The sequence below is a fragment of the Larimichthys crocea genome, chromosome XXIV, assembly GCF_000972845.2.
Source record: "Larimichthys crocea isolate SSNF chromosome XXIV, L_crocea_2.0, whole genome shotgun sequence".
Lineage (NCBI taxonomy): Eukaryota > Metazoa > Chordata > Actinopteri > Sciaenidae > Larimichthys > Larimichthys crocea.
Genome location: NC_040034.1, coordinates 13,871,337 through 13,899,000, shown reverse-complemented (window position 1 = coordinate 13,899,000; position 27,664 = coordinate 13,871,337). Strand labels below are relative to the sequence as shown.

At 41.7% G+C, this 27,664-nt stretch overlaps 1 protein-coding gene across 6 annotated transcripts; it reads right to left on the bottom strand.

The window, feature by feature from the left end:
* Positions 1-47: 47 nt before the first annotated feature.
* Positions 48-27,597, bottom strand: LOC104924645 (uncharacterized protein KIAA1522 homolog). 6 transcript variants are annotated; one of them, XM_027274548.1, is made up of 9 exons: positions 27,297-27,597; positions 17,843-18,161; positions 7,763-7,906; positions 7,543-7,586; positions 7,286-7,421; positions 7,033-7,143; positions 3,838-6,902; positions 2,136-3,789; positions 48-1,595 (listed from the first exon to the last, which is right to left on the bottom strand). In XM_027274548.1, exons 2-9 carry the CDS (start codon positions 18,135-18,137, stop codon positions 1,531-1,533), a joined length of 5,514 nt encoding a protein of 1,837 aa, XP_027130349.1. In that variant the 5' UTR covers positions 18,138-18,161; positions 27,297-27,597; the 3' UTR covers positions 48-1,530. The 6 variants fall into 6 exon arrangements, with proteins under 6 accessions (XP_027130349.1, XP_027130348.1, XP_027130350.1 ...); XM_027274547.1 differs by having other exon boundaries at positions 2,136-3,837; positions 3,886-6,902; XM_027274549.1 differs by having other exon boundaries at positions 2,136-3,837; positions 4,078-6,902.
* Between the last annotated feature and the right edge of the window lie 67 nt (positions 27,598-27,664).

The window sequence follows — 27,664 nt, the reverse complement described above, 5'->3', positions numbered from 1 at the left end:
ACTGAATGTCACACTGATGGGGTAATTTATGAAAAAGGAGAATGTGACAGTTTGGCCATAAATCTTTATTTTTTCCATTATGAGTGATCATTTATTGTATTACAGTCTCTGAAACCACATTGAAATATATTAAAGTTCAACACAGAAATATCCCATCTGAGCAATAACTGAGGAAAGGCAACGTCTCCATTATCAGTAACTAAAAGCAGCAGGAAATGTGCTCCCAAATAATGCTTTACGTGTACACTCATTTTTTCTGTCATATTAAAGGTCATGCACATACAGTCAGCGCCATAAGTATCTGGACAGTGCAACATTTGTTTTATTGGCTCTGTACACCACCACAACAAAATGCAATTATGGTGTTCAGATTCTTATCTTTAATTTGAAGGCAATTACATCCAGATTAGATAAATGGTTTTGGTATTACAGACATTTATCATTTGTAGCTGTAGTAGTAGGAAAGGTGTTATTTCATTGTGAGTTGACACATAAATCAGTTGATAAAACACCTTTTTTAACTGTCTGACACATCATGAAGACTCCAGAGGTATGAATACCTCTGCCAAAACCACAATAAGGAGAAGACTTCACCAGAATAACTGCAGAGGGCTTACCATAAGATGCAAACTTATGAAACTGAAGAACTGAAAGGCCAAGAATAAACCTGCAGAGTTTTGATACAAGATCTTACAAGAATAATGAGCCTCTACCAGAGTGTCGAGGAGAAAGGGAACAGCACTAAAAACACATACTTGTGTAGTAGTAGTATTGCAGTATTTCAAATCTGTTGTGGTTGTGTATGGAGCCACTGGGTCACTATCCAAATACTTATGGGGCTGACTGAATATAGCTTTAAATCATAAATGACACATGGGATTTTTGAGAAGAACATATATTTGGTTATGATTAAAAGCAATACAAACAAATTTGATTTAAATGATATTAGGGGTTAACACAGAATTGCATAGAAGACAATCTGTCTGCAGAGACCCTCTGAACATGAAAACAGGAAAAATAACTTAAGATAATATATTTTTTAAAACAAATATATGGTGTGAAAATGCTTTTGAAAATAAATGCTTAAATGAACTCTGTAGCAAAGTTCCATCATTAATTATGATAAATGTACAAAATGGTGCTATATTTACAGATGAGCGCCCAAAAGTCCCATTGAGTACTGTCTAAAGCTCTGATTCAGCAGGACATAAGTGGTACAATCATTGTTTGACACTAGAGGGCGCTATAATCCCATCTCTTGCAATCGTAAAGCTCAGAAAACCCCCTGGCAAAAGACAATATACTGTATTTATAAAATGCAAAATGAGTACTTTTGCAAATTAAGACCCACACCATTAACATTAAATTTAACAGATTTTCTTTTAAATCCAGAATTTTTTCAATTTTTTTTCTGAAATAAGCATATCTCATCCAACAAATCCAGTCTTGTCTTTCACACATAAAGACCAACTTGCAAGAAAATTCAGTGTAATTAATAAGTCCTTCCCAGGTCTCCTTCAGTCTTTACAATCATGTTGATGGCGTCCCTCCTCCTTCAACAGTACCTGCTGTCCCATTTGTTTTCTCTTCTGCATCTGAGGTTGGAGAATTTAAAAAGAATTTGTTTAATGGAGTGCAGGAGAGATTTAAAAATGCACAAAAATTGAACTCTTTGTGACTCTTTTTGATCCGGACTGAAATATCTCGATATCTCGATAGAAAGGAGTGCCATTAAATTTTACATAAACATTCATGTCCCTCTCAGAATTAACTTTTCATCTTAATTATTCATTCAATACTTTGGTTTATGACACACTTTGTGTGTCGTGCTACTTAGCAAATGTTAGCACGCTAAGAAGCTAAACATTACACCTGCCCAAAAAAGTAAGGTGCTGTCGGGAGAATGGAAAGAATATGAAAACCTCCCATTAATCCAACTTAGGAGTCCCACATTATTGCAAGTTATTGCAATTGATTCTTTCAGTATTAAAATTATAAGTTAATTAGATGTAACTACCAATAATAGGCTTTTTGTTGTGGATTTGTGAGCATGTTAGCATCACAGAGTGGCTATATAGACTCCAAGTTTTACACTCTTGATTCAAACAAAAGAACTGAATCATCAAATCTCTTACCCATAATATTCTCTTTCAGTGCCTCCTGTCCCGCAGTTTGCTCCGTCCCTTCACTGGTCTCAATCTCTGTGCCCTTCTTTTTGGGTTTCTTTGCAACAGGTGGTGGCACCTTGACTTCCTTCTTCACAAACTCTGTTTGACTCACCACCTTTGTTGCAGAGGAAACTTCCAGGTTCTTCTGTATGGTTGTCTTGGTCCCCGGTGCTGGATTGGTCTCAATCACCATCTTCTTGTTGCTTTTGGAGAAAACAAAGCTTGCTGTGCTAGAGGGGGACTTACGGAAGTCTACTGGTGATGTTGGTGAGTGCAAGCTGAGGCGAGCTGTAGCGCTGCCTTGTGATCTGGCTGCTGTCCTCAGGCGGATGGCCTCCTGTAGGTTCATGGATGGAGAGATGGTTGTGGTAGGAGACTTTTTCGTAGGGGAGAGGACTGTGGATGAAGACACAGGTGGAATCACAAGAGACTGTGACTTGGGCAGGGCTGGTTGTGAAGTAACTACGGCAGGTGGAGAAGTGGGTACAGGAGAGGTCATGATCAAAGACCTTCTGATGGGCTTCTGAGGAGGCTCACCACTGGAAGATGAGGTTGGGACCTCATTCCTGGGTAGCTGATTCCTCATCGTGACCTCAGCCTCTGGTTCATCCTGAGCTTTAGGCGGCTCAGGGCTGCTATTGACAGACCGCAGCTTGACCATCTGCAGAATGGAGGGGGTGACGATAGGTGTGGGTTCCTCCTGTACAACAGGAGCAGAGGTCAGCTCCAGTGTTTGGTTTTCTATGCTTGCAGGACTAGGCTGGTGCTTAATGCTGGCAAGCCCTTGCACAGGTAAAGGAGGCGGTACAGGAATTATTACAGGTTGAGAAGGAGCAGGTTCTTGAGCCTTTTCTGTTGGAGAGTTTTCAAGACCTTTTTGGATAGAGTCTTCAGATGGTGGTGAAGGGACACCCTCCTGTGTTGCTGGATCATCTGTGTTTGGGGGTACAACCTCCGGTTGGTGAAGAAGTTGTATGGGAGGCAGAGGTGGAATACTCTGAGGGGGACTGAGAATACTGTTAGATGAAACTGAGTTAGTTTCAGATTCGGATGGGGCGTTCTCTTGTGGAGGATTAATCTCCTGCTCTGACGACTGGGATTGTGTCGGTAGAGGTGGTGGAGGTGGAATACTTTGTGGTGGAGTGAGCATGCTAATGGGTGTTGCCTCTTCAATGGAATGATGGCCATTCTCTTGAGAAGATGAAGGAGAAACATCTTTAGTGGACAGAGGTTCTTCAGGGGGCAGAGGAGAGACTTTGGTAACTACTTGAGGGGATACCTGCTCTACCTCTACCTGTGGAGGGGATACGACTGTAACCAGTGGTGGGGAGACCTTTTTAACTGGTGGAGAGGATATTTCTGTAACCAATGGAGGGGAGACCTCTTTAACTGGTGGAGGGGATACTTTGGTAACCAATGGAGGGGAGACCTCTTTAACTGGTGGAGGGGATACTTTGGTAACCAATGGAGGGGAGACCTCTTTAACTGGTGGAGGGGATACTTTGGTAACCAATGGAGGGGAGACCTCTTTAACTGGTGGAGGGGATACTTTGGTAACCAATGGAGGGGAGACCTCTTTAACTGGTGGAGGGGATACTTTGGTAACCAATGGAGGGGAGACCTCTTTAACTGGTGGAGGGGATACCACTGTAACCAGTGGAGGGGAGACCTCTTTAACTGGTGGAGGGGATACTTTGGTAACCAATGGAGGGGAGACCTCTTTAACTGGTGGAGGGGATACTTCTGTAACCAATGGAGGGGAGACCTCTTTAACTGGTGGAGGGGATACTTCTGTAACCAATGGAGGGGAGACCTCTTTAACTGGTGGAGGGGATACTTCTGTAACCAATGGAGGGGAGACCTCTTTAACTGGTGGAGAGGATACTTCTGTAACCAATGGAGGGGAGACCTCTTTAACTGGTGGAGAGGATACTTCTGTAACCAATGGAGAGGAGACCTCTTTAACTGGTGGAGGGGATACCACTGTAACCAATGGAGGGGAGACCTCTTTAACTGGTGGAGGGGATACGACTGTAACCAATGGAGGGGAGACCTCTTTAACTGGTGGAGGGGATACCACTGTAACCAATGGAGGGGAGACCTCTTTAACTGGTGGAGGGGTGGCTTCTTGAATCGCTGGAGGAGAGCACTCTTTCGGCCTCACAGGAGAAACCTGCTTAGCGGATGGAGGAGAGACTTCTTTAGGTGGTGGCGAAGGAACTTCAGGTGGTGGTAGAAAAACCTTTTTCGGTGGCGGTGGAAAAAACACTTTCGGTGGTGGAGGAGAGACCATTTCAGGTGGTGGAGGGGAAACCTCTTTAGGTGGTGGTGGTGGTGGTGGTGGAGAAAATTCTTTAGGTGGTGGAGGACAGACCTTTATAGTCGTATGAGTGGAGATTGTTTGAATTGGCGGAGGGGGAGCCGTATATGGTGGGGGAGGTGGGATATTAAGGGGTGGAGTTATCCCCTGGGATGTACTGGGCTTCTGTGGTTCAGCCCCTGAGGTCACCCTAACATGTCCTGTTTTCACCACTGATAAAACAGGCGTTGTTGTACAAGAGTCACTACCATCAGGAATGGTCCTCTCTTGTGGCATGCAAACAGGTATAACTAACACCTCCTCACCAAACATTGGGGGTGGTGGAAGAGGGAAATCAATGTCATCAGTCCCACCAAGGCCCATTGGTGAAGGTGGTGGGGGCCAGGACATCTCAGGAGATAAAACAACTTGTGCTGCTGCGACAGAAGCGACCTCTGTGGTCTGTTTGGTGGGGGGTTTGGAAGGAAGGTGTAACGGAGGAGGAGAGGGAGATGGAGGAATGCGTACTATTGAAATGGCAGTCAACGTATCCATGTTAGTCTTTCCCTCTGTAGTTTGTGTGGTTGTCTTTTTGGTTTCTTCTCTCACTGTTGTCAGCCTTTCTTCACGTTTCTCTACAGCCTTTACTAACATCCCATTTAATATGTCACTTACTCTTACTTTCTCATTTCTTTCTGTCACTTTACTGGTTCCATCTAGTCTGTCACTGCTCTCTTTGTGAATCTCTGCATTCAAAATACCACTTTCTTGAACTTTCTTTGTTTCCATTACTTGTACAGATCCATTAATGGATTCCACTGGTATTGTCGGATTGTGTTTTCTTTCTACCACCAAGCTCTTCACAGAGCCCTCCGTAGATGCAGAAGGAGACTGCCTCTGTTGTCTCCTGTCTTTGGGATTTTTCTTTATGATGGCTTGAATGTTATCAGGCACTGGGGGTCCCAGTAACAACTCAATGCTACGCTCGCTGTGAACCCATACCTCTGGAGGAGGAGGTGGAGGTGCATGTACATTAGGTGGTGGAGGGATGTTGAAGAGCTCTCTCAAGGTCCTTACAGAAGGGCTGATGCTGGCAGTAACCACTGATGGCACAGGAGCTTCTGGTCGTGTGAGAATGGGTGAAGCTGAAGGAGATGGAGTGGATCCAGGAAAAAACCTTTGAAGCTTTGCTAAGATGCCCTTCTTGTGCCTTGGAGATGAGCTGTGGGCCTGTTTAGAAAGCTGTGCAGATGTGCCTTCTTGGCTTGAGTAGCCACTGGACGGGGAGGCAATTTTGCTTAGCTTATTCTCCTGCATAGGTTCCTGCTTCTCTGGTGAAGCGTCATTTTCCTTAATCTTTGCACCTTCTTCTGCCTTCTGTGCTTGCAGCTGAGCTTTGAAGGGACTGAACGAAGCAGAACCCATAGAGTCTTCCAGAGAACTGGTGTCAGCATTGTATCCAGGACTGTCGATGACTCTAGATCGCATAGGAGAAGATTTGTGATTTTCATTTTCCTCACCTGAGGCTGAGATGTTATGGAGAGAAGATTCCCCTGAAATGACCTTAACCTCAGCAAGATCACGCGACCGGCGCTTCATCTTATTGTGGAGGGAATAGGAGCGGCTTGGAGGAGGAGGAGCCCTCTTGGGCTTCATGACAGAGAGACTACGCACAAATGGTCCCTCTTTCTTAACTTCATCTACCTTAATAACGACTTTGCCATTAGAGGTGCATTTGTTTTTGTCAGAAGAATCTCCATCTTGGGACCTCTTCTGTCGGGGGGTGCTGCTGCTTGAGATGGTTGAGGAGTCAGACACCAAAGTCTCTGAGGACTCAGAGTTGCTCCAACAAGAGCTGTCAGACACACTGAGAGGATTGTGGCGGGAAGCAGAGGTGATAGTGGAGGCTTTGGAGGAAGTAGTTCTGGTGGAAGCTCTAGAAGAGGCACGGGATGGGGCTGGGCTGGACAGCACCAGGCTGCTCTTGCTGACGGTGCGGACACTGTTGCGACTCCGTCCACGGCTGATTTCCACCACATCAATGGAGGGTGGCAACACAGCATTGGGAATGATTTTGGACATGTAGGGTGCCTGGGGTGACATGGACATGACAGGGCTAGGCGGCTCCTGCTGGAGGCTGTTGGCAGTGGTCATCCAGGGAACGGCTAGGGACCGAGGCCTCTGCTCACCTGACAAGTCAGGACCCAGACAGTGCAGCAGGGCCAGGTCATCCCTGTGACCAGCATGGGTGGCATTAAGCTGATCAAGTTGGTCTTTGCTGAGGGGCTGGATAACCCTTATGTCTTGAAGGTTGGCATTGGCTCTCTTTAGTGACTCTGCCTGTTGTGGTCCATCAGTGGTTGGACTGGTTTCACCATTATACAGCTGTTCCTCATCTAATTTCGGAGTCACTGTCCAGCCAACTCTGTCCAGGCCTAATAGAAGATAGAGGCACTGATTAGCACAAGTTCATATTAAGTAAGTTTAAGTTCATGTTAAAAATTAAACATAATTCACAGAAGAATGTCTTTTTGGAGTTATATGTTTAAATGATGAGCTCCATACCCAGTTCTCTCTGAACATGATGTGGGATACCCACAACAGTCTTCCTGTGTCTTCTCCTTGTCTTGGACTTTTCTGACTTTTTCCCGGAGTTCAAGGGTCTGAATGTAGATTCTGGGCAGACAGAGGTACAAAGACAAAGGGAAAAATATGATCCTTTGATCGATACATCTCACCATCATTCTTTTAACCATCATTTTATGTGTGTGCATCACCATATGTTGTATAATGAGCAAGATGTTTGCGGTTAAGTTACCTTGCCTGGTGAGTCCAGAGCGGGAAGATCTTGTGGACACAGATGATTGTACAGAGATGACAGAAGTTGTGTCAGCAATGGTACTGTCAGTTATAAACCCTCCTCCTTCTCCGTCTGTGTGGGTCGTCAATCTCGACTGGCAAAAAGAGAAATAAAATATTTTTGTTAAAAAAAAAGAAAACGAAGAACACTAATACAAGAACTGTGCATGTGGAGTAAGTGTAAGAAAACAATTGTGGGTGTGATGCGTCACTTACAATCATGCTTTCATTATCCTTGTACTCCACTCCGTTATTGGTTTCTGCAAAGAGCGTAACATTTACCTCTGTAGATTTATAATGGCATTTAAAATTCTTAGAAGTGTTTATATCCTGTGGTGCACACCCTCATGAGTAATATGAAGACAGTTAACAACATGTTAGCACGGGAAACCTCTAATTTAGTGATGCAAGACTGTATCACTAGAGTCTTTTGTACCTTCCTGCTGCATCATTTTTAATCCCTCCAGGGCCTCAGTGTGAAGGTTCTCCAGGTACTTGTCCCTGCTGGCCTCAATGAACACATTCTCCTGGAACAACGGGGGTGCCGGGGTCTCGTCATCGTTATCTTGCTTTGGGACAGCTGGAAGTAGAGAGAGAGGAGTGGGGATCAGCCTGGATCAACTCAAAGCTCTGTGTTACTGCTAACAGTAGATAATGAGGCCACATAAGAAGGATGAGAAAATTCTATCAGGGACATTTAAGCAAAGGCACAGTAATTATGTTAATTCATGAGAGTGTGAGTATGAATTAAAAAGGCTGAACTACAGTCGTTAGTCGTATAGTAGTTTTATGCGACTATCATATCAAAAATCTACTGTCAGAAAAGTATGCTTGGCATTTTCTTTTAATTAGATGAAAAGAGAGAATGAGACTAATCAAGTGCTGTCACATCTTATTACATCAGTTAAATCTTTCATTACGGAATTATAAAATACCTCAAACACTGTCATGAACACCATCCAAAAAAAACACAGTTTTGAGATACAAATTACAAAAGTGATACACTATATGAACTCCTAAACTCTCTTGCACTGACCATGGAGGAATTAGCCTTGACCGTCATGTGCTCAGAGATCGCAACTAATTATTACCACTGTCTCTTCTGTAACAGTATTAAAGGAGCTCTGGTGGAAGAAAATTCCAAGAAGCAATTATCTATAAATATGCAAAATTCCTCATTAAATTTTCCTTAGCAAGTATGAGTTGCTAAAGTGGGACTATGAATCACAGCACATTAGAGATCAGGAAAGCACACATCACAAACTGACTGACAGTGGTTTTTATGGTCTATAACATCAGCGAATGATCACACTTTAATTACTTTACAGCCCGTCTTAGGCGAGCCAGTTGATCCGCCCTGTACTGGTCATACTTGTAATTTCAACAAAAAGGCAATTGAGTCATAAACCAATCAGATCTGCTGTCTCATAATTTCAAACAATTGGCATGTGCTGCTTTAACTCACCTTTCCTCTTGAAGATTGTAGGAAAGCAATAGAAATCAGCACTAGAGTTATTAGTCAAAAGCACTACCATGGTGTCTTGAAAGTAATCCAAAAGCACACAAAACTGTGCCTAAGTTGTGTTAAAGAAAGAGAAGTCGAAAAAGGTGCAGTCCGCAGTACATCAGCTCAAAAATAAATCCCGGACAGATCAAGACAGGATGATAATCTTGTTTGTTTTTGATGAAGTTGTTGTTGTCTGTCAGGTCCATGTGGGGCACAGAAGGTGTCTACAGCCAATAGACAATCAGAGCTCAGACACTAATCCTCAGCAGCCTAATTCCTGCCCTCTCTACTGTATATCTCCCCCACTCCCGGGTCAACAAGATACCCAGCATCCCACTGTTGCTTCCCAGCTGCAGGCACGCTTCCCCCCTGGTTTGGCCAGTCAGGGCACAGATCATACATGTAAACATTGAAGGGAAGAGAAAGCTGTTGTCAGGGATTTGAGGTACGAGGGCGTCACGGGTGACCTGAGCCGCAGCTTTAGCACTGTTAATCAATAACACTACACTGCTTTGTTAGATTATACAACATATTGACTACAGAACTGTAGTTATAACACACAAATGTATTCATTTCTCAGATTTCATCAAAAGACGTATAACTTAGTTGTTTTGCCACAAGGGGGAGTAAGTGAATTAAAATAATCTTTTCCTAAAACAAGATTAAAAACATGTTTTAAAAAAAGAGGCCTGTAGCTCCACAGCACATGGTCACACATGTGAAAAATGTTCCCCATTGTTTCCAGCAGCAAAACATTAGATCTGTTACTATGCAGCAGGAATACAGAGGATGACAGAAGATGTTAAATTCATCAGTTCAATCGAGAGTTGGTATCTAAGGATGAATTTCTTCATCTGGAGTTGTTTTTGAGTCTAATTTCTATTGTTTAGAGCATTTCTGCAACTTTTTTTTTCCTTCTTATTTTCTATTTAGGACACCTCAAACTCATTTGTGGCCATGGAGGTTTGTTCACTTCCTGGTGTGCTGAGCAGACATGACATGGAATGTATGCCATCTGAACAAATGGAAAACATTCCCATGGTTGTGATCCTACAGAGTGACTCAAGACAAAGGCAGTTTACACAGACAGAAAAAAGAAAAGAAATCAATCGCATGTGTTGCCAGTACAAACTAAAAAGTAGAAACAGAAGTGGAAGCTTCATCCTATAGCTGTTAGCTGATATGCATGTGTAGAGTTAAGTCAGTCTAGAACAACACTTATCTGGTTACCATGACAGTACAACTGGACTGGAGAGGCCTGGAGTGATGGGTGGAGCCCGACTGCACGTTAATGAGGGGCTCGTATTATCACTGGTTCTGTGATCTCATTGTAATTGTGTCCATATTAATCACTGACATATTAAAGACACCATCTGTCACTGGTGGATTGTGCGGAAGCTGGCATTATTGACGGGCTGGTAGTGATTATGTATGAACCCCCTAAACTGATGTTTACATCTTGGATTTAGATAAACATGCTAAATCTAGTGGATGTGATACTGTGTTACCAGTTCATTTAAGTTGCGGCCTCAAAAACACTGTGGAAAAAAGCTCAAGGGTTTGAATGTAAATAATGATGGATTTAAATTTAGGTCATTTTAAATGAGCAAACATCTGCTGACGGTTTGTTTTGGTAAAATATGGATTTTCTTGCAGAAAACAGAGACAGAGGGGGGGTTCAGGAGATACGCTGCATCATCCAACTACTGTAAACAAATTACAACCAGTGACACAGGCAGCTGTGAAGAGTGTTTTGATGTGTAGCCATGGCAACGCTTTTTAAATTAGATAGATTTTATTCAGTTAACCATGTCTAAATGTTTTTTTGAGCACTCTCTACACTGACAGAACCAAAATTCTGGTGGGGAAATACTGAATCTTTTTGTTTTATTTTTTGTTGACCATATAACTTTATCCAGTCTAGAAATACTTGAATAATTCTCCTTATGTGTTACTATATTTTAACTGTGAAATGTAAATCTCCCTCCAGATTGCTAAAATCCCCAAATTGACAGAAAAAAATACAGAGAATGTGACCTTACTGTCCCCGAAATGACTCTTTATAAACCTAAAACACATAGATACTATAGATCCAAAAGGGATAGACAACGTGCATAGAGGAAAACTAGAAACGAGAGGGACAGACAAGTTGCTCAGCCTATACAGTTACAATACAAAATGTATTGTGAAGAGATTCCAGCTTTAGACAGAGCACCACACACATGCACACTGACACAGACAACCTGATGTAACTCTTCCTAGAACAGCTCCATGGGAATCAAACAGATGCAAATATCCCCCCCACACACACACCTTACATCCTTGCCCTAACTTGCCCCTCTCTCTTGTTTTGCACCGCCACGCAGACAGCCATGCAGAGACATTCTCTCCAGCTCTGAGGGTGCTGTCTGCCAGGTGCTTAAGCCTCTCTAATCAGCACAAAACCCAACTCAACACACTGTGATGACAGTGGGAAAGGACAGAAAGCTCACTAAAACCACTGTACTGTCTCGATACACTGGACACACATGTTAGTGCGTCCTGGTCAAAGCTTGTGTGCTCCATTGACTGTTTTCACGCTCTTGGTTTCCAATTAATTAAATATAAACATCTCTCCATCAAAGTAGAAAAAAGGAAGGAAGAAGCGAGGTGTGACGAGGACAACAATACAGGTAACAGATACACCTGTATTATCTGGCACGCAGGGTTACACTCTATTTCACAGTCAGACAACACAACCAACCAGCATGTATCAGATGCGTGCAGAAATCCACCTCACATGCACCCAAAGTACACTATGACTATTATTCAGCTTGTGGCACACTTTTTGCACCATAGTTAATGTCATAAAAACAATTTTATCTGTCACAGTTTAAAAGGTCAGGCACAACCTCCCATTCTCAAACTCGGTGACAGTTTAATGAGGTCTCTTTTGATGAAGTTTAACCATGAGCAACAAATCAAATCCCATTAAAAACAAATATGCATGAGAATCTCAAATATTCGGGCCTGCAAGTGCCTGTTTAATGTAAGCACAGCTTTGCTACAGGCTCCTGCTATATATGATTACAGACAATAAAACAGTGCTATAGGCAAGAAAGGAGATTCATATTCATACCTACCTACCTACAGTAAAGTAAGGGAAATTAAATCACAAGTAAAGAGAAAAAAACATTGTTTTACTTGTTATTAGCTACTTACTACTAGCCATTTGTTACACGATGAAATTCAATTAAATTATTTGTATAGTGTCTAATCATAACAGAAGTTATCTCATGACACTTTTCATATAGATCCGGTCTGGACTGTACTCTTTATAATAATAATATAATAATATACAGAGACTCAACAATTCCCACCATGAGCAAGCAGTTGGTGACGCGGCAAGGAAAAATTTCCTCAATGGTGGGCAGCCATCCGCCAAAACCGCCTGTTTGTTGGTCCGTCCACCACTTTCGTTAAGACATTAAATCGAGAGTTATTGGATGGAATTCATGATCACCAGAGGATGAATCTTAATGACTTTGATGATCACCTGACATTTCCTCTAGCACCACCAGTAGGTCCAAATGTTAACATTGTCATTGTGAGAGCTGCTAGCACGGCTATAGACTCTTGTTAATGCTACACCTTCAGAATGAATAAAATGTTAGATCACCTTGCTAACACTGAAATGCCAGATTGTGCGGATGCAAAATTGGGTAAGTCCCTCTATTATATACAAGCAGAGCGCAGGCTTATCACAACTCCAGTCCTTGAATATGTACAAAAAAAACTGTGTGTTCTCGGAAAGGAAAATTATGTGAATAAGCAACACTGTGTGAACGTTTACTAACTATTAAAGTAAACTAACAAAGTTCGTCATCTTCACCAGAAGTACAGTTAGTTTCTACTCTTCACCCCACTGTTCCGTTTGACTACCTAGTCATGACTGGTGACTCACAAAGCACATATTTATCAGTGCCTGTGTAGACTCTAGCCACCGTGTGTTGGCAAACATTTTCCTTTCGTGACAAAAGGCTGTGCAACTGGTGCGAAACGCACAGTAACTTACAGTATCTGCGTATCTTGACATGGGAACAATGTATGATTTCATATATAATTGTTGCTTTTGGCATTCCTGCTTGGTTTAGTGACACTGACACCAAACTTTAGAGAATTGCAAAGAATAAAATGGAACTTGATTAAATGAAACTGGAGCACATTATTCAGTTGGGACTAGAGGGCAAACTGGCACTTAGTAACCTTCTCTTACCATTTGAATGACCTAAATATGATCTCCTGTGCTATTTGGGCGTGGGGACTCTTCATCTATTGAAATAAAATCCCATATAACCCTGTGATTATAAACAAGCATTTGTGAAACTGTTTACTATACAGGTAGTCTTCATCTACAGAAATTCCCACGACGTCAGCATCAGCTTGATTCTCCCATAACAAATGAGCAGAGTGTGTGAATGTGTTTGTCTTGTCAGCTTTTCAGGCCGATCTTTTCAGATGTTTTATATTCAAAGTGACAAAAAGTTCCTTAATATGACAGAAGTTAGCAATGAGATCATCTCCTTCCCAAGGTGACCGCGTATTATAAAGACAGGCCGGTTGATTATTTTCCAACACCAGAGGAAGAAAGTGAAACTCTACCAGAAATCAGTTCTCAAACCTGTTCTTCTGCCCTTTACTGTTATGGTGTCATCATCACAACAAAACAGACATCCTCAAAACCGATGTCGCAGACAATATTAAAAACGACCATTTGTTGAACACTAATACCAATTTTCAGAAAAACTACATTTCCCATAATGCTTCCCAAAGTTCCTGTGTGTGTTTCACTGCATACTGTGTACAATTATGTTTGTTACAAATGAGTCTTTGGATGTGGATTAGGTTTCTGTCACCTCCATGGTGGTGTTCTTCTTCAACTACCAGCCATCCCAAAGTTGAAATAATGCAACCTGCCATTGTTCCATATACAGTATACAATCCAGCTGATTTCACACAAAAACTAACCTGGTGATGAACCCGTAAAGGCTGCAAATCTTTTATACAACTGTATCAAAACTGATGTGATTTAACAATGGTTTATCAGTGTCTGAATGTCCACATAGCACCTTTAACTGACAGGACTTTACACCACATGATAGACTGACAGAAAAAAATAAACCGCCAGATAAATACACTTTAGATTAACATTCTTTCTTAAAACAAGCAGTGTTTATAACAAAACATTAACAGAGAAAGTCAAATAAAACAGTTCATATGAGCGGCTACCTGGCATGTATGCCAAACACACACTGACACACAAAGAACTCCCTATTTCTAGCTTCCTCAAAGAAATATCTTTAAAAAACTCAGGTATGTGAGGAATCTGTTCGGGAGAGTTTCGACCTTTTGAGTCGGTTTGCATGACCTAATCAGTCTTTCCATCAACCTTTTTCCATTTAACCAAACCAAGGGAATCTGTTAAAACTAATTACGAAGCTAAGACATGATCTGAGAGGCCTGTCATCTAGTTTTACACTGGGCCAGTAAACAGGGGACCTGTCAGACAGGTGTACAAAGATGGACAAAAGGAAATAGACAAATTAAAGTGAATTAACATGTAACGACAGCTAACCTCTGCCTTTTGGCTCAGGGTGAAACATTGTTCAACTAATCAGAGAAGACAATGCAGAGTTAATGGGTTTACTACACTGAAGGGTCCAGGAGGCCAGAGTTTATCGCTCCAAAACCTGCTACTGTGCAGCTCCCTCTCTGGTCAAACTCCAGGAGTTTTGTTTACAAAAACGCATTCCTGCAAGAGCACAAGATAAGGTAACCTCAGGGTTACAGGGTTGGGACTCTAACAGTAAATGAAACTGAAAAGGAAACACATCGGGAGAATAACTTGTCTGACAACAGGTTTCTTTGTTAGAGACCAATCACATAAATACAAGCACATACTAGTATTACTGTGTATTCATCCAAGATTATCAGTATTAGCACTGATTTCTGAACTTCACTTTGAAAAACATAAACATGGTTTTCCACAAAAAAATCTTCTTAACAAAAGTCTAAAATCAGGAAATGTCAGTTTAAAGAATAAATAATCACAATTACAAATCGCACTGGATATTCAGTGCCAGGTTTCGTTATATTCGGCACTCGTCCATTCTATATACTGTCAGGGAAATGAACGTATTTAATTATTTAAGGTTATCCATAAGTATTGAGAGATACATAGAAAAATCTGCTTTGTATTCGTATAGATTTTATTTAGTAAAAATCAATATAGATATATATTGAAATGTTAATTGTAATATTATCTAGGGATGCATCTAACAGTGTTATTTTCCATTGTCAGTTAATTTGATGATGTTTTCTCAATTAACTGAGTAATCGTTCCATAAAATCTGTATATAAAATGTCCAAAGATTTTGTCATGATTCTCAACAGAATTTCCTAAAAGTTATCGCAAGTCATCAAACCAACACTCAGAAGAAAAAGAAAAGCAGTTTATTTTTACATCTTTGCTTGAAAAACAATAAACAATGAATTAATCGAGCATGGTGCATTGTCAAGGTGTTCTAATTCGCACACATACTTCATGTGATCCTTTACTGGTTACCAGAGTCTGAGGAGGAACAGTGTGAGTGGAGGGGTCAGGAAAAACAGAACCCCTTGTTCCTCCCTCACTGTAACAATCCTGGCATGGCTTTTAATTAACTGGCACTGTGCCTGCCATACCAGGCATTTAGTGGGCAGGAGGCCCCTCTGGCATCAGTACAGATCATCATCAGGGGCTCAGCTGGAGGTATTCAATTTTCTGGGTGTTGTTACATTGCACCATGTCCTGCTCTTACAATAAACTTCTTCTGGATCCATTTTGAGAATTGCCGAACTCTAATCACCAACAATCTGCACATCATCCACCACATGGTGATTGCTGAGACCTCAATAGCAGCATATGTTAATAGCTGGCACATAATGTAACTGTCAACACTTCCAGTTTTGAAGTGATCTGTAACCTTACTTTAAATTATATCATTTAAAACAAAGTGTGGGAAAGATTTTACATTCTCTGCACGAGGCGGGAGGTAACATTTAGGCCGGCCTTGGCAGAGAAGAAATACCGTATCTGTCTCACACTTTACTTTCTCTTACAAAACTCTTCACACTGCTAAAGATTGCAAAAAAAAAAGATTGTGTAATGCGGTCTAGATATGCATGCTCCGCTCAACGATGACGCACTTGTCTATGCATTAATTATCTACCAAAGCCACAGATGTGACTGAAAACGTGTTTATACATCTTCTGTTGTGGGTATAGTTTGATTGTGTAAGACTGAATGAGTTTGATTGCCACGGAAATCCCCTCACACCCCCTCAAGCTGAACAACGAGCACTGGGCTTCCACTTGGAGAAGACACAGCAAAAGAAACAGGGAGGGGCCTCCTCTGTCTGTAAAGCAATTAAGCCAAGACTGCACAAGCAGAGCCAAACACACATAAAACACCCCGAACCAAACACTATTTGTGCTTTTGTGTTTTTGCATAAGCTGACACAGTAAAACAAGGTTTATCTGATGTTTTTTTGTGTTTCAGGCCTGACTGCATCAAAGTGCGATTAACGGCGTGGTAAAACTAAAGTTAGTGCTTACAGTTCACAAACAGAAAAAAAAAGAAAGAGGAGAAAACAGGATTGGTAGAGTTCAGAGTGCTGACATATGAATACACATGTGCAAGCTCCAACAAGATCCCACAGCTCTGGGAAAAGTCAGAGAGTTGCTGCAATTTTCTTCAGAGTGTGTGAACAACACGTTTTGATGTGTTCACTATGTGTGTGAGTCAGGCTTTAGTGAAGTTGTTGACTCTGTGGGTGTATGTGTGTGGACTGCACAAAGGTTACAACAAAATACTGCATCCACTTCATGCATGTCCCGTGTGTATGGGTAGCCACGGTGCAAGCGTTTCACCCTCCACGTAATCTGAAGACCAGGTAAGTTAAGTGATTGTGTCACTGAACAGGACAGACAGAGATTTTTTTGTACAAAGCAAGAAAGGAGAGCAGGAGGTCAAAAGGCCAGAAGGAAGTCAAACATCTCTCCAGTGAACAAACACACATGCCTGGGAGCCAAGGAGCAACAAATACGACTGGTTCCCAGGTTCAACTCATCTTAGATGTCATACTTAACTAAAGTGCACTCAATAGAATAGTTTTTTAAAAAGTACACAATGTACAAGTTTTAAGAGTAATTTCTGTCCTTGCAGGCACTCTTAGGTTTCTTTCATGTGAGTACAAAACTGTAATCAACTGACATGGCCTTGATTGAGATTGAAGCAAACAGTTTAATAATCTTTTGTGTGTCAAAGGTGCCTTATCTTGTATGCCACTACAATTGTAAGCAGAAAGAAACATTTTGGATTTTTTTTTAGGCTGCAGCTAATTATTAGATTATTTATTTGATTTATCAATTCACTGTTAAGATTAGTAGAAATATTGGAAAATAGTGAAAAATAGCCTGTGAAAAATGGCCTTGTGGAAGGTAGGAAATAAATCTCAGACTTTCCCCCAGAAAATTTGTTTCACAGTGTTGCCAACCAGATTTTGTCACAACTCATCTTCTAATCAATAAAACTATTAGAGGAAAGCCCAGTTAAATAGACACATTAATTAAATATATGGAATTTCCTGTGTCGAGTTCGTGCCTTCCCAATTCTTTCCAACAGATTCATGTTTTATTTCATGAAAGAATATTAACTTTTATAATGTTGTGAGGGTGCTCTTTGTTTCTGATAAGGTGACTCCATAGTGTGCTGAAGGAAATGTATTAAGTTTTTTATTTCAAAATATTGGTAAGTATTGATTGGACTTAGACATGCAACCTGGTGTTACATTTTAGAAATATTCAGGTCATTATTCTACAATGAATGTCATGCAACATGTAGTGTACTAACATTTACACTCCAGGACTACTAAAATTTAAACAAGCGTATAGGAAAAAATGGCAGCTGAGCATCCTGTAGGCTCTTACCATGACTGTTACCTTGTGGATGAGTCTGTCTTCCTGACTTCTGTCCTCCCTTGTGTCCACCCTGATGGCCAGCAGGGTGCCCATCCAGAGCCAAGTCAAGTGCAGGACCTAGACCCAGGCTCTGCCCCTTATCACCGAGGTTCTTCCTCTTCTTGCCCTTCAGCCAGCCCAAAGCCCGGCCCAGGGAGTGACTGCGCTTCTTCCGGCCCCTTTTGCCATGCTTGTCCTGGGCAAAAATATCAACCACATCCTGGGGAATCAGGTCCCCAAATCCCAGCGAGTCACGGTTTGACATACCACCTTACACTGGAGCTATACCCCCCTGAAAAAAGAAAAAGAAGAATTTATATTAATTTATGATCATTTTAGTCATCACCATCCAAGCTCTACATAAGAAGGCTAACTCTTCAGGCTCAATGATGGATCAACAATGTTACCAGCTATCTGTGACCTGACTTAAAACTTGTTTTATTTTGTTCTACTGTTAATTTTGTCAGTTTGTCACAGGCTGGGTCAATGTTGGACTAATGCTGTAACATTAAAAGGAAAGTCAAGAGAACACTGTGAATGTTAGGCCTCATTTGAAGGCAAGTTTTTTTCCTGGAGCTACAGTGCTATGTGTGTGTATCTGCCTCTTTTCTTCACATGGAGTTCAACTGTGGTGAACTTTGACAGGCGGAGTTGCAGCTTCAACAGCAAAGACAGTCCACATGCGTTCACCTCAGCAGGTGATGGTCACTTCCCTTTACGCCATCAGTTTTGCTGCTGTACGGAAACCCCATTTCTTTGCGATCTTGCCAACACGTGTGTGTGAATTACTGCTGTTCGTAAATTTGCTTGATAGCCATGTCTTTAAAGAAACAGTATATAAAAGGAAATGGTCAAACTGCAGGAATGTGTTTGCTTGGCAACGTTGTGTAACTTTGATCAGCATTCATTAGCAGCTAGCAATGGATTCAGTGCACTGTGGCTGGTTTAGTTAATCTACAGATAACATGCATGTTTTCAATCTATTGATTGAAGAGACTGAAGAGGTAGAATTTCAGTCAGCCAAGATTTTCTTTGGAACAAAAAGGAGACAAAATGTCAAAGTTACCGTTACTGTGAGAACCAACCTTCCTGTTCTGTTCATGAGAACCACAACATCTGAAAATTGGTGGAGCTTAACTCAAGAAGCTGCCAAATTCAGTATTCTTACAATGATTAACATATCTGATTACTGTCTGCCTTGCAGGTTTGATTCCCCGTCAACACAGCTCATTATTTCCACACATTTCCACAGTTGTTGTGGTGGATATTGGTGCTTCCTTGCATGCCAAGGTTCACGATGATGGATGTCAAACAGGTTTCAAGGTTTCAAGTCTTGGCAGGGTGGTTTTTATCATGGAAAAAAAGACGAGTTTTTAAATCCAGTTAAAGTATACTTTAAATAATGCAAAACCATGAATGTGATGAATTTTGTTGTACTGCAAATGAATGCAGCATCAGACAAGTGTCCAAAGTTGCAAAGTCTTTAGACCACCCCAATTGTTATATGTGTGTGTGTATATCTGTTTGTGTTTGTGCGTCTCCGTGGGCACTGCTCATTCAACCCACACACACACACTCAGCCAACACAGACCACCTCCTGCCTCTAAACTAAACTTCACAGTTCTGCAACGAAAGAACTGGCACCGCTCCCTTCATTCCATAACATGGAGTCATAATTCACAAAGCCGCACCCGTAGACTCATGCACTTTTACACACAGGCAAAACAGCACAGTGGGAAGAGCTAAAGAACAGAAAAATAAACAGTCACCAAAGGCATTTTTGTAACGAACAGTGCCATTCATATATCACTGTCATTTCTGTTTCGTGTTCCTCGTTAGGCTTCATTGTCACCCTTCATTTTATTTCTTTCATTCTCAGGAGTATGAGCTCATCCCCTTCTCTCCTCCTTCCTCCACCCCTTCACCTTGCTAAACTCCTCTACTTTAAGGCAGGTTTCCCAGCCTTGCTCCTGGGGATCTGTAGCATACACTGGGCGTCTTCCAGCTGTGTACTTTATTAGATACTTATCTTCCGATCGCAGGCTAAAAGTAGGATCAAGCTGGCAAGAGTTAAAGCTTGTAAATAAGCGCACTGAAGGAGGGTGGGAGTGGAGTCAAGAGTGAGAGAATTATGAATCCATTGGTGATTTACTGTCGAGAAAGTTCATGAAAAGTTTTTTTGGCTGCCATGTTGCTTCAGGGCCACGCATGAAAAACACTGCAGACAGATTTTAGCGCAAGTAATGTGTGAGCAATATAACCAAACATCTTTGAGTAACATGGTCTAGGAATAGTTTCCTGCCCCAGACGAGACATGAAGCCAAACCACGGAAACCTATGTCATGTTCTCTGAGGATTACAAATGTGACTTTCCCCAAACTGCTCCTTATCACCAAAGCTCCGTGTAATGCAGAGGGAGAGGACTGTGGTTTGGATGCATCATATCAAAGGATTTCAAGCAGATGTGCACTTTTTAAAGCCAGATCCCTAACATACTGTGCATTGGCCATAAATTAATCTTTTATCAGTAAAAACATGGGGAACATATTGTACATTCAGTTGCCAGTTTATTAGCGGCATCAAGCTAAAACTAATACAGCCTAATACGTTTCAACAGTTCCACTGCACCGGAAACAGCCTCCATATAGTTGCTTTGTGAACCATACTTAGGCACAGCAATGCTAAATACTTGCGAAAGTGACAAAAACTGCAGTTTATCAAATGGCCACTTGAGGCTGGCTACAGAACGCCAACTTCCCCATTCACGACAACTGTATTGTTTTGTTTTTTTGTACCCGTTCAAATTATATTAATGCTTAAAGTTATACATAATTAACAGCGTGGCAACTTCGATTGACAGATGGGTGGCGTTATAGATGGCTTGTTTTAGCACCCAGGCATCATTCAGCCCACCTCAGCTCCAATAATGATCCACATCTTTGCCCATTTTCAGATTAGCTGCGAAGCAGGACTACCAAGATGACAGCAGTGAGAGCTACCACACTCCGAGCTTCAAACCTGCTCTACTGAAACATTTGGCCGACGTCACAGATAAGAAGTCCATTCGTTATACTATCTACTGTATGTGTTTAACAGATACACTAAAATTTTGACTTGATAATGGCCCTTGAGAAAAAAAGGGATTAAGATTCATCCTGTGGCCACCTTGACTGTCGGTATAAACAGCCATGGTAATCCATCCAGTAGTTGTTGAGATATTTCAGGCTCAACAATGCCGCCAGTAAGGCTAAAAAGTAGCATTAAATCTTATTCCACCTTCCCCGGAAAGAGAGGTTTGCATCCACACTCATGACAAGAGTATGCAGCCCCATATGAGAGGGCTTAAGATGAGTGCTTGAAGTACTTGAGTGTTTTTCTAAACTTTATACATACATGGGCATTTTACAAGTAATTTGTTATCTTAATGTGGCCAAGTTGAACTTGTTATTCACTGCAGCACATCTAAAGTGGCACAGTGTGTATGGAGTAGACGTAAGGAGGGAGTTGTAGTGAAAGGCCAATAACAAGAAAAGAGCATCCATCTTCTCCCAGAGAAAAGTACCAGGCCTCTCCCTGAACTAAGCCCTATGTTTCTCCTGCTCCAAATTACAGTCATTTGGCCATGACTAAGATCCGTGCATCTCTATTGGTTACAGTCGCCAATAATCAGACGCATCTCTTGGGAGAAGAGGGGGCTGGGTTTATTCATTTATAGCCCACAGGCTGCGGATAGTGCAACTCCTTGTATTCTTTCCATCACAGAGGGACCAGAGTAATGCTAAAAGCTCTGGGAAGCGGCGAAAGACCACCCAGCAGACCACAGTCTGTGCAGTATGGTCTCAAGGAGTTGACTCATGCCACCATTGCTCTGGTTTACACATGACAACCTGCAATTTTCAGTTTTGCAAACAAATGTAATGAGGTGACGCACACAGTGGAGTCTCCTTAAAGATGTCACCACCATCTAAAAATATATGTTTGTTTGATGACATCTATCTACAATTTGTCTAAAATGAAGCTTCTAGGAAATAGATTCACTTCTCTCTTCAAAGTTAGAGCCGACATCTTAATTACAGAGTTGCTTCATTATGGCAGTAATCACTTAACCCCTAACCACACCTCTCGATTCATAAAAGTTAACACACAAACTGTCGTCACAAAAGAAGAATTTAAAATCAGACTTTTTTGAGGATTTGTAACCCAAATCTTCTGCCATCATAGCCTCCACCACACCACATCATATCATATGTCACGCATATCATGAAGATCATAAGCAAGTCATATGCCCTAAGCTCACTTAGACACAAAAATGTTGTATGTTCTCTTTCCGTCTTGCGCTCTCTCTCTCACACACACACTAAGACTGCTGTGGTTTTCCAGCCCAGCCCCAGTCCTGTCAGAGCAGGCATGTGTTCCAACATGCTGTTTACTTATCCTTCACAAAAGACGCACGGCTTTCACATTGGACAGGAGGCACCGCTCAAACACAGCAAACCTCAACGCAGTGTGTCAATAACTGCAGTACCGACTGATTATCTGACATTGACAGCACAGAGTGTACACATCAGCATGAGGTAAACTTAGTCAAATAATAGTTTACACAGGGTCATGAAATAGACTCAGGATATGTAGAAATTGCATTTACTGTGTACTTTTGACAGATATATCTCCTGGGGCTTGAGTACATACATTCCACAGCAAATGTGGGTCTCCTCTCTGCTTCTACGTAGATGGATCAACAAAGTTAAAGCATAGCAAAGCACTGACACCTGCCTTGCCTAAATCAAAGCACGGTAGCATAGCTTACTGTGCAAATCGAACCCAAATTTAAGAATATAGCAAAAATTTCCCTCTTGCACTGTGGCTTTCTTTGCCAGACTGATGTGTATAAGAAGCAGGAAAGCCAGTTTTTGCTATATATTAAAATGGCTTTAAATCCAGGTGCACACACCCTCAACAGTCAAAGAAGAACAGCAAATAATTTTCAATATTTGTTTTTAAACGGAATGCCTTCAGGGTGGGATTTACCTTATTTCCGAGAACTATACTGACTAATGTAATAGTTTCCTATGATTGTTTGTTTCATGTGACAAACTGCAGCCATGTGGTGAAGCATTAGATTCAAACACCTAAAAAACACATACAGCAGCCCCATTCGTAACAGCAACAAACACTGATTTTTGACTTAAGTGGAATCACACCCTTATCAACTCGGGCAAATATGAGCAATGTTAATTTCGCAGGCTGTGGAGTAGGACAGGGGAGGGGTCTCCAGGAACTGTAACTCTGACTGCTGCAGTGAGTCACATGGGGAAGATGACGGAGCAGACTCCAATGCCTTATGGGGATAAGGCTAAGCCAAGAGGGAGTGGCAGTGATACAGACAGCCACCTTTGTTTGAATTAGGACTGGCTCAGTTTAACCAGGAGGCCATTCACATCTATACCTGAGCTGCTGGGTCTTACATGGCATGACTTTGCTGTCAGTGAGCGAGGTTAAGGTCAGGCTGATCGTGGTTAGTCTCCACGAGACGGACATAATAGACTAATAAGGTGAATATTCTCCTTTTTTTGGAGGAGGAAAGGGATGTTTTGGATCTGCTCCAGTCTTCCTGCCGAGATCACCGGAATAGGCTTTAAAGTAACAGCCAGTTTGGCAATAGCAGTTCTTAAACCACACTTACAGTGACTCTGTAACTAAATGGTGTGTGTTTAGCAGTGTGAAAAAAAACAAACTGTGTTACTGTGTGGCACCTGAAGGCATCAATCAGGGCGTTGGCCGTCTTCTTTGGGCATTACCAAACAAAGGAGAACAGTGCCACTCAAGAGCAACCTTGAACAACTCTGCACACAACTCCCAACGTACAAAGATAAGGTGCTGTGATGGATGATGAGACCGAGACACAAACTGGAAATACTTAATTCCACAACTTCAGGAGGCCTGAAACCAGTTGGTGAAATAAAAGGAGAGCTTTGTGAGAGTCATCGGGGACCAATAAAAGATTTCTCAAACTCTGGGGAAGTTCTTCACAGTCGATATATTTTTGTATTGACAGAGAAGATTACAGCGTTTCCTTCAATGTGGTTCCGTACCAACATCTCATACACAACATAAATACACAGTGGCGAAGGACTTGGACTGAAAGACAATCCCCTACTGACATTATGTGGTCCCTTTGTTTGCTGCAGAAAGGATAAAGTTTCAGAAAAAGACCACGTAGGTAATGACAGTGATAAAAATAAACAACGATAACACTGTAAGACAATAATGACACAAATAAACCAAAGCACTATGTAACTGAACTCACTGAGGTTATAGACATTGTGTGTGCGTGTGTGTGTGTGTGCATGTGCGGTGGTACCATGCAGAGATCTGTGGATGGGGTAATGTAAGCTGGCATGCTGCGAGGCCGCTGTAGCCATGCAGCAGCTTGTCTGGTAAGAGCAGCGGCCGCATTCCTGAGAGATTGATAATTACCGACTAAGGAACTCCTCACTCTGAATCTCCTTTCACCCCCCTACACCTCCGCCTCTCATCCCCTCCTCTTGTTCTCCCTTTCACCCTCCCACCACCACCCCTGGCACACATCTCTCAAACAGTACAGTGACCTAGGAGACAGAGCCATGAAGGAAAAAAGGATAATGGCAGGCGCATGAGAGTCATTGAGATAACATTATAACATGTGGTTGTGTGCACTGGCTGACATTATTGTTCATGCTGTACTCTTTTTTTAGATATATATTTTTGGCCTTTTCACCCTTATTTGATAGTGCAGTTGTAGATAGACAGGAAAGTGGGGTAAGAGAAGGAAGATGACAGCAAAAAGCCGCAGGCTGAAATCAAAACCCAGGCCAGTGCGGTAAGGAGTGGTTCATGGAGCACACAGATTTTCCGGGATTTCGTGTGGGAAAATATATATATATATATAAAAGTATGAAAAGATAAGACAAACAGATGATTTTTAAAATATATTTGTGATTAATAAAGTAACTTTCCTGGTAAGTGATCTGAGTGTAGAAACACATTTGGTTTATTCTTGTCCATGTCTTAAAATAAAATCTGGAGGCTGCAACTAATGATCATTTTCTTTAATAATTAATTATTATACAACTCCCCATAGAGGAGAGGGACGTCTCCAAATTCCATGTTTTATTTATGGGACCATTAGTCCAAACACAAAGATGTCTATCTTATCTTATATTTACTATCACATAAAACAAAAGTCCAACACCTTAAAAATTATGAAACTTGCCATCAAAAATGTAATTTTTGCTTGAAAAGACACAATTGACACATTTGTTATGAAAGTAGTTACTGATTAATTGTCAAATAATTGATTAATTGATCATGAATCGTGTCAGCTCTAATATTTAGAGCTGCTGATACACTGTAGTAACAATGCAGAAGAAGTGCACTTCCCTGGTATTTGATATGAATGTACTAACACATTTCGATCCAACTGTGGACTTTAGTAAGAAGAAGTATTTTAAATTACAGTCTAATGTGGTCAGTTCCTCCACTGCCCCTACAATCTTAGTTTCTTTCTTTTTTAAAGGAATAAAATTCTTGGAAGTTTGACTTTTCTCTGGCAGAATAAAACAGGCAGCAGTGACAAACAGAGTGTGGTGTTTGCTTTGAATCCAGAGGTTGCCAGGGGTCTAAGTCTGGACTGCAGCTTCTGTGGAGCTTAAGACCTCTGAACTGACAGGTCAGTCAGGGGTGAAAAAGAAAGTGTTATGCAGCAGCAGTGACCAGTTCCCAGTCGAAGCAAACACAGCTGGACCCTTTGGGGTTTAAAAATAAATCCTGGCATCTCAGTGTCCCTACTCTGGCCTAGTCAAAACAAAAACTCTCTAGCTGCTCTGAAATCCATTCAATCTGAAGTGCATTCAGTCTGACAGTTGCCTGAGCGGACAGAGGTTGAAGAAAAAATGTGTGGGAATAAAAAGAAGTTCTCAGTTTGGGCCAGAACTTATGTGAACTCTCAGAAATAAAAGCAAAGAAAGAGTCCAGACTGTCAGGACAGTAGAAAATCAGAAACGGGTAAAATGGCTTGTTTGCATACACTCAATCATGAATTAACAGCTATTGATTAAATCTTTCAGAAGTGTTGATGGGAACTCACTGACGAGTTACTCATCAGTTAATCCTCCTGATTAAGAGCACACTGTGACCAACTCATCAGCAAGGAGCTTCTGCTCACAGCTGGTCTGCATGACACTTCTCAACGTTCACACACATAATCATGTGTTTTTGTCCAGTACAACGCCAATTGTTCCTCCTGTTGCTCTCTCTTGACCAACAGCTTTCCCCTTTCCTCCAGTGAGTTGGCACTGGGTAAACACAGCAAACAAGTGAAAAGTTTAAACTTACCTGGCTGCAACATATCCTGAAAACAGAATGAACTTTCAGCCTCTTTTTTTTCTTTTTTTTTCTACCGAATTCCTTATCTTGTCCTATCCCTCATCCCGTCTTTACCTTGATCTTCCGCTGAATCTCAGGTATCTACCAGACTCTGCTGTACCTCTAGTGCTTACATAACACACCTGTAATCTCCATGGGTACAAGCCCTGGCATGGCAGGCTGACTGAAGAAGGAGCACCAGTATGTGACACACCCTTTCTAAACAAATGGCTCTGTCTCAGCCTCACCTAGCAGAGGCTACTAAAGGTGAACTTGAAGCCCTCGATCGGTGGAAGCGCTGCAGAGTTTTCAGAAAAGTTTGGATTTGGAGCTCGCCTCTGGTCCAAAGTCCAGGAGAAGCGGTGGACAAACAGAGACAGAGGGAACCTAAGAGGTGGTCCTCTTATCTCTGTCATGTTAATCAACAAGCAGTGGACCCATATAAGAGAATTATGCACTGTGCAGGGACTGTCACTGACATGTCATGGATTTACCCAAGTGTCACAGCACCGGGCTGTCAAACAGTCACTTGCTACTAGGACAGTGACGAGAAATAACACAATAGTCTTCATTGTCATGAGCTCTATAGCTGAGAGAAGCACTACAGGTCTTAAATTACCTGTGCTTAGGATCCCTCAAGGCCAAGCTAAGCAGATCTCCCACACCTAGTTTTCCATCATGCCTATTCCTCTTGCCATACATTACTTTATCTGCTTACTCTGGTTTCGACCATTTATTTTATTCTTATTATTTTATTATATATTTAACAACTGTAGTGCACTAATCAGACATTATGCAACAGCCTCACCTAAAAAAACGTACTTTCTGGACGTCTTTAAAAGTTTATTCAGTCGATACTGGTGTCATTTTACTGTGATTTACACTTTTTAAACTTGATTCCTCATCTTTTTTTAATCATGCTAAATTATTTAGGAGGCTTTTAGGGAGGAAAAGTCATACTGGGTTCTACTAACTGTACTTTTCTGTTTAAACTCATACAGCGACAAAGAAAAGAAATTACCTTGTTGAACTTTTCTGATCCAGATGGGTTGATTCACCCTCTCTCCATTTGAAGCGTCCGCCTGCTGCGTCCTTCCTCTCCAAACTCCAAACTTTCACCGCCCGAAGGAAAACTTCAGGTGAACCATTTCCGTGAAAAAAACACTTCAGGAAGAGGCTGGAGTCTGGATTTGTTTTGTACCCGTGTGAGCGCAATTTCGTTTTGCTGGATGTCAGCTAAAAAACTGACTTCTCCGCTGTCGGAGCTGTTTGTCTGTGGACGCTCCGGTGGATCACTGAGGTGCAAATAAAGTTGAGAAGTTGTCCTGCTGCTGTTCGACCTACAGCAGCTCCCACCTGGAGGAGGCAGGCAGTGGGCGCGCACTCAGG